General features: G+C 38.3%; 1 protein-coding gene across 1 annotated transcript in view; it reads right to left on the reverse strand.

The window, feature by feature from the left end:
- Positions 1-18,135, reverse strand: part of LOC126285291 (protein qui-1) — a 1,482,105-nt gene that overhangs the window by 126,216 nt on the left and 1,337,754 nt on the right. The window contains exon 24 of the mRNA XM_049984579.1: positions 11,757-11,950. Coding sequence (XP_049840536.1) covers positions 11,757-11,950 — 194 coding nt within the window. The remainder of the gene's footprint in view (positions 1-11,756; positions 11,951-18,135) is intronic.

Below are 18,135 nucleotides of genomic sequence, written 5' to 3' on the forward strand. Positions count from 1 at the left end.
GGGAAGTGTCACAGAAGTGATCCACAAAAAAGTCATCAATGTCATCCTATTTCACTGATATTAATATGTTGCAGACTCTCGGGACATACTCTGAACTCAAACACAATAAGGAATGACCCCCTCAATGCGAAACATATATGGATACCGAAAAAAATCTTTCAACACACACTTTTCTCACATCCCGAAACATGTGGATTGACATAGTCTTCTTCTCTTCTCCAGCACCATATTTCAAAACATTCCATGTATTTTCCCCATTTTTCTCATGGTTCATGTATCTCCTCCACACAGTGTAGCACTTCACCAGTGCCCAATGCCAAGCTCAGCTTGCTGGTAAGAAGTCATCTCCTTGTTGAATGTGGCTTTGGCCATTGCAATTCTTGCTTGAATTTCATTTATGCTGTGCCTTCTACTTCTCTATTTTAACGTATTGTGGATGATGTTCCTTATTGTAGAGTTCTTTTACATAGTCTTCCTATATTTTTAGAATTTCTGCTACTTACTTCTTTGTTCTTGCTCCCTCCCAACTCCTTCATTTTCTGGTACAGGATATCATACCCACCTCTTTTTGTAGTTTCTCCATTTTGTTGCAAATTTCTTCTGTCTGCTTTTCCTTCAGTTTGTCATTTCTCTACTGAGTGTGTTGTTAAGTCTTCTGTATTCTTCTTCATTAACATTTTTACAGTTTTTTTATTTCCTCCATCTTTTCCAGCATCTCATTGGTGATCCAGGGTTTCCTCACTATCTCTGATTCCCTCTCAGCTTCACTCTTTAAAGTATTCAACAAAACCAGTTTAATATTTTGCCACTGTGCTTCTGTACTTCCTTTTTGACTTCTCACTTCACTGCGCTGTTGCTTCCAGGGTACTTTTACTCACTGAAATTCATGGCAAAAACCTTCAGCTGTCTTATAATCCGAAGTGCTACTAGTTACAGTCACATACCATTTTAAAGCTTAGCAGGTGTAAATGGCAGGAATGTTATATCATAACATAAATGACAAGAAGTTGCTGTTGCTGGCCAACCACAGTCAACACAACTGTCAGTGCGATATAATAACTGTACACAGGAATTATTGCCTGAAGGCTTACTCACACTGAGAGCTAATAATTATTATATTGCTTCCCTACCCTGTGCAAGCACACTATCCCAGTTACCTACAATTATGGTGTTTACTCTGCCTCTGTCTTCAGAGTGGATGATGACTTCTATTTCATCATATATTTTCCCACTTCTTTATTGTGACAGCCTGATGTTGGCATGTACACTTGAATTATATGAATATCCACTGGTTCTGCACTTATTTCCACAAACATTAAACAATAGTCACTCTTCCAGTATTTAATTTCCATCACTATTGCTAAACCACGTTTAAAACTTTTTCCACTGGAGCAAAATATTGTGTGATACCTGGCAGATAATTATACAAAGTAATTAAAAAAAGGTTCATTTAAAAGTGTAGTTTTTTAAAGTATTCTCAATTGTTCTTAGGTAGCCAAAAAATTTCTTATTTAACCAACTGGAAAATCTGTTGGTTTCTGGTAGTTTAAAACTGGTCAAAACATTCAAAATAAAAACTGATTATACAAATTATTCTAAAACTGAATAATTTGAAATGGCTCCAGAATTAGTATTATAAAGGAAAAATATGAAAAAAAACTGAAGAGCATGCATACTGGTCCATCCCTCATGATTAGAACAACAAGTAATAAAAATGAAAGTGGAAAGGAATTGAAAATGAAATAATAAAAAAGATAATAAAAAAAGAAGGAAATCACAACATTTCAGTAAAATAAATGAGAGACATAATTTGTAGTGGGAAGGTAGTGAGGTACAATGATCGTTGCTATATGGTGCAGGCTACTCACAGTTTCATGGTAATTTTTCTTGGCTACAGTTCTTGTTGTGCTATTCATGATAGTGGATTTTCCTGCAGGAAGTAGCATGCTACCCCATATGCCATGGCACTACAAAGATCTGAAGATGATGGCAGCCATGTTGACCCTTCACATTAGTAACTCAAATGCCAGGAAATACATTTTTGAAAGGTTATGAAAAAAAGGTTTGTTTGAAATCATTTTAATCATTGAGACCATGATCAGAATGCTGTTTGTTACTGCCAAAAAGTTTCAAGTTCCTCCAAAATCCGGATGTATCTATTTTTCAGAGTGGTGTGAAAAATTTTCAAACTATGTGCTACATTGATTATTCTGTTTTTTATTTGTTAAGTGATCATGAAATGCTCTTTTGTTCCAGGTATATGTGTGTTCTTTAAATCTTGTTTCAAAAATATGTCCTGTTTACCAAACATAAAAACAAAAGCAATCATCACATATAATTTATAAATGCCTGAATTTGAAAATTTACTGTGCTTCTGGAAAATTTTATGTCAAAGATGTATTTGAAAAGTGTTGTTAGTTTGGAAGTCTTATTTTACAGTGGATTTGTGATGGAATATCAAGGCAAACTGCCCAAAAAAGTTTAAAATTATTTTCACAAATCCTATGTAAAATTAGGTTTCCAAACTAGCAGCATTTTGCAAATGTATCCTCACCACAAAATTGGTCATGTGAAGATGGCAATTTCTTCTGTATTGGGCAAATAGGATGTACTTTTGAAACAAGATTTAAAGAATATACATATAGCTGCAATAAAATAGCATTTGGTGGTAATTTAAAAAATAAAAAAAAGTATAGAGCAACAGACAAAACACATTATTTGAAAATTGATACTTCAGTATTTTGGAGGAATTTTAACTTTTTGGCAGTAAGAAACAGCATCCTGATCATGTTGTTAATGAGTAAAGCAGTTTCAGCCACAACTTCTATAACAAAACCTATGAAAATCTATTTCCTGACATTTGAGTTCCTGGTGTGAAGTGTCACTACACAATGTCATCAAGAGATCTTTGTGGATGCACCACACATGAGGCAGCATACCAATCCTTACAGGAATGTTGGCTAGTTTGTATAGCTCAATGAGAATTGTAGCCAAGATAAACTAACATGATACTTTGAGTAGCCTGTGAGCACTGCACGTAGCTATCTTCCCACTACAAATTATGTTCTCTCATTTACTTAATTGCAATATAGCAATTTGTTTCTTTTTTGTTACTTCAAATTTGTTTACTTTCCAGTTTCATTTTTCTTACTTGTTGTTCTAACTACAATATATATCCGAATATGAGGGATGGATCAGTTTACTTGTTCTTGAAGTTTATTTCATCTCCTTCCTTTATAATACTAATTCTAGAGCCACCACAATTTATTCAGTTTTAGAATGATTTCTGTAATCAATTTTCATTTTGAATGTTTTGTAAATTCTGACCAGCTTTGAACTGTCAGAAGACGAAGAGATTCTTGAGATGAGTATATATATTGCTTAGATAAACACGACCGATAAAAGATGAGTATTTTCAAATGAACCTACTTTTAATTACTTTGTATAATTATCTGAATATTACACAGGAATTAACAACCTCTAAGATAGCTTCACATCCTATATACAGGGTGTTTGGAAACTCAATGCCCAAACTAACAGAGATGGTAAAGAAGACAAAATCAAATATATTTCATAAAGTATAATGTGTCAAAAATAGATCCTGCATTAACACTGTACGTACTGTATGTAGGTAAGACACGAGTGGACCAGATAAAATTCATTGTGTCTAATGTTTTTACACCAAATGTTAGTTTGAGATACATAGTATGATGTGATGTCATGCTTGATGTCAATAAACAGTGGGTAGCACTAGTGCCTGTATGGCAGTTGCAGTGTTGACATTTTTCTGAACTTGTTATGTTTACAAATGAGGCTGCACACACAAGTCACCTGATTCCTGTAAATTCCGGGCTGGGGGGGGGCATGTCCAGTCATGTCCCTGTTGCGTTCTATGAGTTTCAGATCTGGTAGGTGAGGAAGGAGACTGAGAGGGGGCGAGGGGGGGGGGGGGGGGGGGGACAGCACATTAATTGGGAATTACAACTGTATTCCTCAAACTGCTCCATCAACTCCTGGCCTTGTGACATTGCACATAACCCAGATGAAAATTGCCCCATTATGAAGAGTTGTATGCTGTATGTGGTCTACATCCAGTGTACAATACTCCTTGGGTGTCATGGTACCTTGCATGAGCACCACTTGACTCACAGATGCCCCTGTGAATGTTCCCCACATCAAATGGAGATGCCGCCAGCTTGTCTCTGTTCTGTAGTCCAGGTGTCAAGGAGATGTTCCCCTGGAAGAAAACAGAATCGTGCCCTCCAATCAGCAAGATGACAAAGGTATCGGGATTCATCTGCCACTGTGCCAGTACCCAATGCCAGTAGTCATGTGCCCATTTCAGTTGTAGCTGCCAATGTGGTGATAAAATTGGCACATGCTTCGGTCGTCGGCTGTGGAGACCCATTGTTAGAATTATTCAGTGCACTGTGTGTTCAGACACACTTGCATTCTGCCCAGCATTTAAATTTGATGTTAGATCACCACAGTTTGCCGCCTATCCTGTTTTGCCAGTCTGCCTAGCTTATGACGTCCACCATCTGTAATGGGGGATGGCTACCCAACCCCTCAATGACTGGATGTGATGTCTTTGTTTTGCGTGTTGAACACACTCACCACAGCACTCCTCATACACCCAACAAGTCGTAAAGTTTCTGAAACACTTGTGCTAAGGCTCCGGGCCATCACAATCTGCCCTCAGCCAAACTCATACAGATTTTATGGCCTCCCCATCCTACATATGGACAGCACAATCACTGATACTAAATGCACTGTGCGTATGTCTGATTAGCAGTTATTCCTCACCAGGTGATGATGCTATCACCTACATGGGTTTATATTAATAGTAGGTCAGTGGTCATAATACTCTGACATAAGTGTAAACAAAGATATGAATATTTTTTTAATTTCTCACTGGTCTTCCTTAAGTTTGCGATCTTCCTCCACAGCTCAGTTGTCACTGGGACTGGCTGCTATGTGAAGAAACCAAATAAGATTCCCTGTAGATCTGATACAATTAAATTTTTCTTGAGACACATTATCATTGATAGAGATTCCCTATATTGTTGTGGACTTTTCCTTGGTGGGATGACTGGTGCAGAGTGCAGCCAGCCTTGTGAAGTGGACCAAAATTCTACTTCAATGAGAAGTAGTGGCTCCAGGGTTGAGAAATCTGACAATGGCATTGTGCTGACCTCACAGTCCTCAGCATCACATTCAGTGATGTCACTGGAAGAGGATGACGTGGAGGATGGTTGGTCCCATTTGACCCATCGGGCCAGAATGTAGACCTTTACTTTGCTTTTCCATACAACTGTGACTTGTAAGCTCATCTAAAAAAAAATCACAACTAAGAAGAAGAAAAAAAAACCAATAATGCATTATGGATTAATAATGAAGAAATGCATTTCGCAAGTTACCAGTGAAACGTTTTGTATATGTAACTTTTTTTTGTAGAAATCAGTTTTTGTGATTGACAGTTGCTGCCAAAGGACACAACACCCCAGAATTTCGTTGCATATCAGCACAAATAAACATGCATTTTTGAGAATTTTTGAAAGCTGTCATTGTCCTTTGTGTAATCTACAAACAATTTGTAACAAATCAGTGTTTTGTGATTTAGTTACTGTAGCAGATATTCTAATTAGCATATTGTGTTACATCTTGTTTTCCCTTAAAGTGGAGTAGGCCTATATAATCTGCATTTATCATTGATCAACTCTGGTTTTGAGCTTGAAAAGAACTATAATTAACCTCAAAACATTTTAAGAAATTAGTAATTTTATGACAGGTTTTTGTGTTGCCTTACCAGGAATCTTGTTTTGTACATTTGCTTGCATTCTTATAGGGAATTAGCAACTTTTTTGGTGAACTGATTAAAAGATAATCAGCATGCTTAAATTAAAGTTATTTATTCACTGCCTTGTAATGTACTGCACCAGGCAATATGCAGCCCCACTGTGAACACAGAGAATGAGTTGGTTGATGTTTGCAAGCAGCTGCAAATCACCCCAACAACTTCAAACAATTGGCAGCTGCTGTGAATCTGTGTGTTGGAAGAGCTCCCTAGTCTTGTACCTGTGATACTTGTACAAGAGGTACCTAAAGTATTATCCTCTCCTGTTGATCCTGTCTGCTCTGTGGAAAGTACAGAATCTGTCATTACTCATCCACTTGACTGTGAATGACATGTCAATGGTTCATCTAGGTGTCCTGTACAGGGTGGATGGGTAACAGGGAGGACTCAAGGTGTTGTACCAATCCCTCTAACCAACAAGTTCAAGGTGCTGTCGTTCACTGATAATGAAAATGAGGCAGTGAGACTCTCTTCATCTGTTTTGTACCATGTCAAGAGGATGCAAACACAAAAGGACAGGGGTCTATTAATCATCAGCTGTTCAGAAGTACAGTGAACAATGGTACCCCTCAGGGAAATGACAGCAAGGGACAGGACAGGACATCAGGTGCACTCAGTATGTATACCTCAAGGCCTCATTCAACATGTTGTAGAGACTATTCCAGCAGCCATTGAGGGAACAGATGCAACCAACTGCTCGATTGTGGTGCATGTTAGAACAAAAGATGCCTGTCGTCTGGGCTCTGAGGTACACTTGGGTCATTCCAGTGAATGGCAGAGAAGGTTGAAAAGACTAGCCTTGTGTATGGAGTTTCAACGAAGAAAACAATTTGTGGCATTCCCTAGAACTGATAATGGCTACTTGGCTCTGAATCAAGTGGAAGGAATAAACCAGAAACTGTGAAGGTTCTATGAGATGCTAGGCTGCAAATTCCTAGACTTGCACCATGCAGTTGAGAACTGTATGGGCCCCCTAAATGTATGTCAGACTTCTACCAAGGTAGCTGACAGTATGTGGGACACACACAAGGACTTTTTGGATTGGGCAACTCTCCACCCACTCCAGATAATGATAGGTATAAGGAACCCAGCAGTGTCAGTGTAAGATCGAAAGAAGTGCCTGCCATGGGTGAGAGTATTAAAATCCTGAAGGGTAACTACTCAAGTATTCACAACAAAGTGTCAGACTTTGAAGTGCTCATGAAAAGTAGCAAAGCTCACACAATAGCAGGCACAGAAGGTTTCTTGAAACCTGAAGTTGAAAGCAGTAAGATTTTTGGGAAAAATGTAAGTATATACCAAAAGGATAAGCAAGTGGAAAATGGAGATGGTTTATTTGTCACAGGAGACAAGCAACTCCAATCCACCATGAAAAAAACTGAAGCTGCATGTGAAGTTGTTTGGTCAAGACTCAGAATCAGTGGTGGGCATAAAATGATTACTGAATCCTTCTATCGCCCACCAGGCTCATCTACTGATGTAACCAAAAACTTTAGAGAAAGCCTCAGTTCACTTGTACATAAGTTAGCCGATCATATTGTAATCAGTGGTTGAAGCTTTAATCAATAAACAATTGATTGGGAAAATTAAAGTTTGATTTGTGGTGAGCATGATAGGATATCCTGTGAAACATTACTAAATTCCTTCTCTGAAAACTATCTACAACAGGTAGTTAGGAACCCCACTCATGATGGAATTATATTGCATCTAATGGCAATAAATAGACCTGACCTCTTTGAGGCTGTCCACATCAAAACTGGTATCAGGGACCACAATGAAGTTGTGGCAATAGTGATTACTCAAGCACAAAGTACAACTAAAAGAAGCAGATGGACATATATGTTCAATAAACTAGATAAAACAGTCAGTAGTGTCATATATCAATGAGGAACTTGAAACTTTCAGCACAGAGCAGGAACATGTAGAGAAACTATGGCACACATTTTAAAGAGTAGTCAACCATGCACTGGATAGATATGTACCCAGTAGAACAGTTCATAATGGGAGGGAACCTCCATGGCACACAGTCACCACAAAGAAACTTCAAAAGAAAGAAGGACTGCTGGATAATATGTGTAAAATAAAACGTAGGACTATAAATAGAGAAGTGGTGAATGGAACATGTTTTGCTGTCAGCAGAGTAATTGTTACAGCAGCAGAATATTGTCAAATTTTCTTTCAGAAAACCCAAAGACGTTCTGGTCATAAATAAAGGCTGTTAGTGATGCCAAAGTTTGTATGAGGGTAGAAAAGCAAAACTCAAATGCTTAACCCCATTTTCAAACATTCCATTACAAAGGAAAGGCCAGAAGAATTGCCCCACTTTAATCCTCATACCACTGAAAAGGTGACTGAAGTAAGCAATGATACCAGTGGGCTGAATAACAGTTGAAAAGTTAAAATTAAACAAAGCTCCTGGGCCCAATGGAGTACCTGAAACATTCTTTACTGAATTTGCAGCCGAGTTAGCCCCTCTTCTAATTCTAATCTATTGCAGATCACTCAAACAAAAATCTATGCCCAGTGCTTGGAAAAAAAGCACAGGTCACACCTGTCTACAAGAAGCATAGTAGAAGTGATCCACAAAACTACCATCGAATATCCTTGATATCAGTTTGTTGTAGTATCATAGAAAATATTCTGAGCTCAAACATAATGGGATGTCTTGAACAGAATGACTTTCCCAATGCTAACCAGCATGGATTCCGAAAATACTGAACATGTGAAACGTGACTCTCACTTTTCTCACATTATGTACTGAAAGCTTTGGATCACGGCAGTCACACAGATGCAGTATTTCTTGATTTCCAAAAAATCATTTGAATTATTACCACATCTATGATTATCATCAAAAGTACGATCATATGGGGGTAACATGTGAAATTTACAACTGCATTGTTAGGTAGGACACCGTATGTTATCTTGGATGGAGAGTCACTGTCAGATGCAGAAGTAACTTCAGGTCTGCTCCAGGGAATTGTGTTGAGACCCTTGCTTCTCATGTTGTATATTAATAACCTTGCAGATAATATTAATAGTAACCTAATACTTTTTGCAGGTGCCATAGTTATCTATAATGAAATACAATCTGAAAGAAGCTGATAAAAATTCAGTCAGATCTTGATGAGATCTGGTGCAAAGATTGGCAACTTACTGTAAATGTTCAGAAACGTAAACTTATGCACTTCACAAAATAAAGAAAAAAGTGTACTGCTCTAACACTATAATATCAATAAGTCACTGTTGGAATTGACGAACTTCTAAAAATACCTGGGTATTGTAGGGACACGAAATCGAATGGTCACACGGGTTCTGTCATGGGTAAACTTTGGTTTATTGCTAGAATACTAGGGAAGTGCAATCAGTCTACAAAGGAGATTGCTTAGAAATCACTCATATGACCAGCTCTAGAATATTACTCAAGTATATGGGACCCACACCAAATAGGAAGAACAAGGGATACTGAATGTATAGAGAGAAGAGCAGTATGAATGGTCACAGGTTTGTTTGATCTGTGGGAGTGTGTCACAGAGATACTGAAGGAACTTAACTGGAAGACTCTTGAAGATAGACAGAAACTATCCTGAGAATGAATGTTAACAAAGTTTCAAGAACCAGCTTCATATGATGACTTTAGGAATATACTAGAATCCCCTATGTATCACTGACATAGGGTTTGCGAAGATATGATTAGAATAATTACAGCACGTGCATAGGCATTCAGACAATCATTGTTCTTGCAATTCATTAGTGAATGGCATGGAAAGAAACCCTAATAAGAGGTACCATGGGACACACCCTCTGCCATGCACTTCACAGTGGTTCGCAGAGGATGTAGATGTAGACCAGTCAGTGGGTAAGAGAGATGAAGGGGGAGAAGCTGAAACACTGTTCAAGAAACAGCTGTGTGATGGTAAAGCTGCAACAGTGGAAGGTTTACAACGGAGGCATCCCTTTAATTCATACACTGGTCACGACTTCCTGGCACACATATTGCATCATTCTTGTTTACTGCTAACAGTGCCTTCATAAACTCTTTTTGGAACTTTGATGCACTTGCTCATTTTTTAAGTGAATACATATTATATTTTGAATTTTTTGTAGTGCCTAAAAGTTGGTACATCTGGTTACACTAGGTGTATGGTGACAGTGCAGTAATATAAGACCCAGTGAGTAGGTGACTCAGATGCGTGCAATGTGGCCAAACATGTGTCAATGAGAAAAAAAAAGTGACGAACTATCCCTCTGTGAACAACAGGAAAACAAAAGCAGAAGCCCTGGTGCCCAAAATTGGTGTGGCAGAATCGAAAAGATAGGGGAAATGTGATAGTCAAGGTTCAGTTTTCAAGATCTTGCACAATATTTCAAACAAATGGAACTTGCTACACAATGGGTATCACAACTGGTCATGTCCATTCAAAAAACTGAGACAGCAGCAAAAGTGATGCTCCTGTGCAGGGCCAATTCAAATGACATTCCTGATCACCACATATGAGTGCTGGGTGTATCAGTATGGTCCCAAGACAAAGGAATACGGCAAAGAAAGGAGAGGAAAAACATGGATCCATCACATGAGCACACCACCAAAATCTCTAACTAGGTTACAGGAGGCTGCCCATACTGCATGCTATGGAAAGCTGTGTGAGAAAGTGTTCTCACTTCTTGGCAATGACTCAGCTCATTTTGCACAAGATATAGTTGCAAAACAGATACATATGTGTTTCTTTTGGCTACCAAATTTTGCTGCATCCCTGTATTCTCCTGACACAGTGCCCAGTGACCTCTTCCTCTTAACTTGAAAGAAGAAACAACTGTGTGGACAACATTTCAAGAATTTCAATGAGGTGATAAATTCTGAGGTGTAAAGTGTGTTGAACAAGTAAAATACAGACCTCTGCAATCGAAGTCTATACCAAGACATCCCGAATTGAGAAAAATGGATAGCGAAAGGTGAAAACGTAGAGAAGGGCTAACATTTTCTCCAAGTTCCATGGTCATGGCTTCACTTAGTGAGGTGATTATTAGAAGTTTCTGACTACCCCTCAAATTCAGTCAGATCTCGATATGATTTCAAAACTTGGCTATTTGCATTAAAAAGTTTAGAAATGTAACACTGTATACCTCACAAAACATACAAACTTATTCTATGACTACAACATCAGTGAGTCAAAACTGAGATTGGTCAACTCACACAAGTGCCTGGGAGTAACTCTTGAAGATAGACAGAAACTATCCTGAGAACAAATGTTAACAAAGTTTCAAGAACCAGCTTCATATGATGATTCTAGGAGTATATGAAGACTCTGTGAGTAACATTTTGTGGGGATATCAAATATAATAACAATGTAATCTTAGTCATAGGTAAAACTGATGGTAGACCTCAGTTCATTGGTAGGATACTGGCAAAAATGCAGTCAATCTACCACAGCAGAGTGCTCTTCAAACACTCCAGCACGAATGGTGACATGTTTGTCTGAGCAATAGGAGTGCACCACAGAAATGTTGAGACACCTGAACTAACAGATGCCAAAGATAGGTGTCAACTTGCCATGAAAGTCTACTTACAAAATTTCAAGAACCAGTGTTTAGTGAGGAGTCTAGGAATATACCTTCTAATGTATCACTCTCACAGGTATTGCAAAGACAAAAGTACACTAGTTTAATGTACATACGGATGCATATAAAGCTGTCATTCTTTCCATACTCCATAAGCTAATGGAATATTAAGGAACGCTCATATGGTTTTATAGTGGAAAGTACATTCTGCATGCATTTCACAGCAGCTGGGAGACAACAGACACATTAATAGTATCTGCATGTCTTACTCGTGCATGCTTTATGCTTTTCACAAAAGGTCCAGAAAATACTTAACAAAAGCAATTATAAACCCCTACCTTACCTTGTATCTCCATTTCCACATACAACATACTTCATGGAGTTAGTTATCGCCAAACACTGGCTCGGGCCTCCACAGGAGTGAAGCAGAGTTGCATTGTCTGCGAGCCACACTGCGAGAATCCCCTGTCTGTCAGCAGTCACTACACGCCGGCTGTCCATCATGGCTGTCACTGCTGTTATTGTTGCTTGGTGGCCCTTTACAGATAGAAAAATGGCATTTTATGATCAAATTGTTCAGGTTTTACTAACTATTCAGCAATCGGTTGCCACAAGCATAGTTTCTTGCAATTTGTACGTCCTGAACTTTAGATTAGTATAACAATGAACATATATCCTATAGAACTGGATTATCCAACATTTTAATTACACAATATTGGCTTTAGATATGAGGAATGCCATAAGAAAAGATTGCTTGCCCACTGAGGAGTTTTGTAAAAGAAAAACAAAAACTAGAGGACCATTATTTAAAGGGAAATTTTGGATATCATATTACAAATTACATATGCAAAAATAAACAACATGTTGGTCCTTAACACAATAGGAAATAGATTTGCCATGAACCAAATATAACTAAACAAAAAACTGCTTTTAAAACAATACAGAAATTATATGGGATGACGGTGCCGTTTTGGAATTTAAGGTGGTTATGGACAGTAAGGTCCAAAGAAAAACAGTTGAAATAGAAAACTTTTGTTATTTGTGTAAAACTTATCATTGATGATGGCCAAAGCAGAGAATGTATACAGTGCACACTGGCAGTATTAAGGAAACTGCACCTTACAAAGTGAAACTAGTAATGCTAAACATAAATTTAAGTGTTACAAAGTGCTTTCTTGAGGCACTTCTGTTTATTGTCAACTTATATCAAAGTGAAATGTGAACAATAAACAGTGTTTGAATGTAGTAGACCTCATGGACACCCTCTGAGCAAATGCCTGGGTGAGCTTTATACAAGAGAATATGGCAGGTTCTTCAGAGGTTGACATATATATTTTTACCATCTTCATGATATAGGTGATTTTCTACCCTACACTTACTAGTGGTGGTCAGCAGTCTTCAACTCGAGAAACTTGTTTTTGCCAAATATGTATCCTTAGATGGACCTTGAAAAAGGATTTAATTTTCTCATATATACTGGAATTTTTTCATTTACAAAGAAATCAGGCTATTTTGTCTGGTATTATTTATCCAGAATGTGTGCATGACTTAAGGATGTCTGTATGGTGAACTTGAAGGATAATGATATTTGTGCAATAAAATATGGTGTTTCACTTCTACTGAAGTATGTTTCTTAGTATTGTCATGTGCATGGGAGATAAAATATAGATGAGAAAGAGGGAAGCTGTAGCAGCTGTTTGGAACTTTTAAAACTCAGATACCACCTGCGAGGCACACACAATAGTGAATCTTTCAAGTGGTTGCTTTTGAGATCTGATATACACAGCCGTGGTCTAGGGGTAGTGTCTTTGATTCATAATCAAAACATCTTCAGTCCCGGGTTTGATCCCCACCACTGCCTAAATTTTGATAAATAAACAGCATTGGCGGCATAAGAAGTCCAGCCTCATTCTGCCAACGGGCTTGTCAAAGAGGGCGGAGGAGCGGATAGAGGTTCAGGGCACTCCCTTGTCCTAGCGGTGGGAAATTGCGACTAAAGGCAGAAGAATCAGCAATGATCAACGACATGAGGATGCAGAAGGCAATGGAAACCACTGCATTAAAGACACATAATGTGTATCCACAGGACATGTGGCCTGTAGTTGAAGAAGTGTCATGATGATCTCTTCATTGGCAAAAGATTCCGGAATAGTCCCCCATTTGGATCTCCGGGAAGGGACTGCCAAGGGGGAGGTTACCATAAGAAAAAGACTGAATAATCAATGAAACGATAATGTTCTACGAGTCGGGGCATGGAATGTCACAAGCTTGAATGAGGTAAGGAAAGTAGAAAATCTGAAAAGGGAAATGCAAAGGCTCAATCTAGATATAGTAGGGGTCAGTGAAGTGGAAGGAAGACAAGGATCTCTGGTCAGATGAGTATCGGGTAATATCAACAGCAGCAGAAAATGGTATAACAGGTGTAGGATTCGTTATGAATAGGAAGATAGGGCATAGGGTGTGTTACCGTGAACAGTTCAGTGACCGGGTTATTCTAATCAGAATCGACAGCAGACCAACACCGACAACGATAGTTCAGGTATACATGCCGATGTCGCAAGCTGAAGATGAACAAATAGAGAAAGTGTATGAGGATATTGAAAGGGATAGATAACATTCCATCAGAATTTCTAAAATCAATAGGGGAAGTGGCAACAAAACGACTATTCATGTTGGTGTGTAGAATATATGAGTCTGGTGATATACCATCTGACTTTCGGAAAAACATCATCCACACAATTCCGAAGGCAGCAAGAGCTGACAAGTGCGAGAATTATCGCACAATCAGCTTAACAGCTCATGCATAGAAGCTGCTTACAAGAATAATATACAGAAGAATGGAAAAGAAAATTAAGAATGCGCTAGGTGACGATCAGTTTGGCTTTAGGAAAAGTAAAGGCATGAGAGAGGCAATTCTGACGTTACGGATAATAATGGAAGCAAGGCTAAAGAAAAATCAAGACACGTTCATAGGATTTGTCGACCTGGAAAAAGCATTTGACAATATAAAATGTTGCAAGCTGTTCGAGATACTGAAAAAAAGTAGGGGTAAGCTATAGGGAGAGACGGGTCATATACAATATGTATAACAACCAAGAGGGAATAATAAGAGTGGATGGTCAAGAACAAAGTGCTTGTATTAAGAAGGGTGTAAGACAAGGCTGCAGCCTTTCACCCCTACTCTTCAATCTGTACCTCGAGGAAGCAATGATGGAAATAAAAGAAAGGTTCAGGAGTGGAATTAAAATACAAGGTGAAAGGATATCAATGATACGATTTGCTGATGACATTGCTATCCTGAGTGAAAGTGAAGAAGAATTAAATGATCTGCTGAATGGAATGAACAGTCTAATGAGTACACAGTATGGTTTGAGAGTAAATTGGAGAAAGACGAAGGTAATGACAAGTAGTAGAAATGAGAACAGTGAGAAAATTAACATCAGGATTGATGGTCACGAAGTCAATGAAGTTAAGGAATTCTGCTACCTAGGCAGTAAAATAATCAATGACAGACAGAGCAAGGAGGACATTAAAAGCAGACTCGCTATGGCAAAAAAGGCACTTCTGGCCAAGAGAAGTCTACTACTATCAAATACCGGCCTTAATTTGGGGAAGAAATTTCTGAGGATATACGTCTGGAGTTCAGCATTGTATGGTAGTGAAACATGGACTGTGGGAAAACCAGATCAGAAGAGAATCGAAGCATTTGAGATGTGGTGCTGTAGACGAATGTTGAAAATTAGGTGGAATGATAAGGTAAGGAATGAAGAGATTCTACACAGAATCGGAGAGGAAAGGAATATGTGGAAAACACTGATAAGGAGAAGGGACAGTATGATAGGACAGCTGCTAAGACATGAGGGAATGACTTCCATGGTACTAGAGTGAGCTGTAGATGGCAAAAACTGTAAAGGAAGACAGAGATTGGAATACGTCAAGCAAACAATTGAGGACGTAGGTTGCAAGTGCTACTCTGAGATGAAGAGGTTAGCACAGGAAAGGAATTAAACACAGAGAAAAAATGTTGTACCAAACGCTACATAATAACTGCTTACAGGATTAGATATTTCAAAATGCACTTCGAACAAAGACAAAGGAAATTCATCTCAATTCCACGAAAAGCACCTAAACAGAGGAGCATGCTTGTAAGTTGCTGCAGATATGCAAAAGTGTACAAAATGAATACCATTTCATAAACATTATCAATTATATGACCAATGTCAAAATCATCCCTACACACTATCTGAAACAACAAGACATCTTGTTTCAAAGTGTTTACCCCAACTCTGACCACTGAAGGCTGCAGGTACTGAGCAAGTCAGTGGAAAAAATTATCATGTATGTAAATATCAGTTGTCATTTTGGCTCAAAGAAATGCTTTTCAAAGCTCAAAGATTATTACCTTTTTGACAAAATGGTGAGAAAAGTGAGATTAATAGTGAAATCATGTGAATCAGTTGAGACGTTCCTGAACATTAAAGCTTTAACCATGACAGTCTAGAGATTGCAAAAAAAAAAAAAAAAAAAAAAAAAAAAAAAAAAAAAAAAAAAAAAAAAAAAAAAAAAAGAGCATGAAAGTATATTTACAGAAATCATAGGATTAACACAAAACAATGAAATTACAACTGAGAAAATTGTGAACGCAGTGGTGAAAAAGGGAGGAGGTTTACAGTAGATTAGATAAACTGGTCACATAGCATATCAACAGTGCATTTCATATTAAATCATCAATGACACAGTATTCATCAGCATTGCTCAAGACAATTGTGAATTTAGTGGATAATGCATGTAAGTATTGCAAAAATATGTATATGTATTGATGAAAATATTAAAGAACGCAAAATTCAGAAAACTGTAAAATGGGAAAAATAATTCAGACAACCTCAGAACTTCAGAACCAGACTGACTGTACAGGGAATAAGGTTCAAGCAAAGTCTAGCAATAAAAACAATTTTGTGAGTGTAGTTCAGTTCTGCACCATTGTTTTTTTTTCCATGAAAGTGCCAGGATAAAATGATAATAATTGTTTTGTATTCATATGTAACTTAAATAACAATCCCTTTGGCGCAGAGGATTGTCAATAATTATGAAAGGATAGATTGCTACTCCCCCATGAACCATGGACCTTGCCATTGGTGGGGAGGCTTGCGTGCCTCAGCGATTAAGATGGCTGTACCGTAGGTGCAACCACAAAGGAGGGGTATCTGTTGAGAGGCCAGACAAACATGTGGTTCCTGAAGAGGGGCAGCAGCCTTTTCAGTAGTTGCAGAGGCAACAGTCTGGATGATTGACTGATCTGGCCTTGCAAAATTAACCAAAACGGCCTTGCTGTGCTGGTACTGCGAACGGCTGAAAGCAAGGGGAAACTACAGCCGTAATTTTTCCTGAGGACATGCAGCTTTACTGTATGATTAAATGATTATGGTGTCCTCTTGGGTAAAATATTCCAGAGGTAAAATAGTCCCCCATTCGGATCTCTGGGCGAGGACTACTCAGGAGGACGCCGTTATCAGGAGAAAGAAAGCCGGCATTCTACGGATCGGAGCGTGGAATGTCAGATCCCTTAATCGGGCAGGTAGGTTAGAAAATTTAAAAAGGGAAATGGATAGGTTAAAGTTAGATATAGTGGGAATTAGTGAAGTTCACTGCCAGGAGGAACAAGACTTTTGATCAGGTGAATACAGGGTTATAAATACAAAATCAAATAGGGGTAATGCAGGAGTAGGTTTAATAATGAATAAAAAATAGGAGTGCTGGTAAGCTACTACAAACAGCATAGTGAACGCATTATTGTGGCCAAGATAGACACAAAGCCCATGCCTACTACAGTAGTACAAGTTTATATGCCAACTAGCTCTGCAGAAGACGAAGAAATTGAAGAAATGTATGATGAGATAAAAGGTAGTGAAGGGAGACGAAAATTTAATAGTCATGGGTGACTGGAATTCGTCAGTAGGAAAAGGGAGAGAAGGAAACATAGTAGGTGATTATGGATTGGGGCTAAGAAATGAAAGAGGAAGCCGTCTGGTAGAATTTTGCACATAGCTAACACTTGGTTCAAGAATCATAAAAGAAGGTTGTATACATGGAAGAATCCTGGAGATACTAAAAGGTATCAGATAGATTATATAATGGTAAGACAGAGATTTAGGAACCAGGTTTTAAACTGTAAGACATTTCCAGGGGCAGGTGTGGACTCTGACCACAATCTATTGGTTATGACCTGTAGATTAAAACTGAAGAAACTGCAAAATGGTGGGAATTTAAGGACATGGGCTCTGGATAAGCTGAAAGAACCAGAGGTTGTACAGAGTTTCAAGGAGAGAATAATGCAACAATCGACAGAAATGGGGGAAAGAAACACAGTAGAAGAAGAATGGGTAGCTCTGAGGGATGAAGTAGTGAAGGCAGCAGAGGATAAAGTAGGTAAAAAGACAAGAGCTGCTAGAAATTCTTGGGTAACAGAAGAAATATTGAATTTAATTGATGAAAGGAGAAAATATAAAAATGCAGTAAATGAAACAGGCAAAAAGGAATACAAACGTCTCAAAAATGAGATCGACAGGAAGTGCAAAATGGCTAAGCAGGGATGGCTAGAGGACAAATGTAAAGATGTAGAGGCTTATCTCACTAGGGGTAAAGTAGATACTGCCTACAGGAAACTTAAAGAGACCTTTGGAGAGAAGAGAACCACGTGTATGAATATCAAAAGCACAGATGGA

This window comes from Schistocerca gregaria, chromosome 8 (assembly GCF_023897955.1).
Source record: "Schistocerca gregaria isolate iqSchGreg1 chromosome 8, iqSchGreg1.2, whole genome shotgun sequence".
NCBI lineage: Eukaryota > Metazoa > Arthropoda > Insecta > Orthoptera > Acrididae > Schistocerca > Schistocerca gregaria.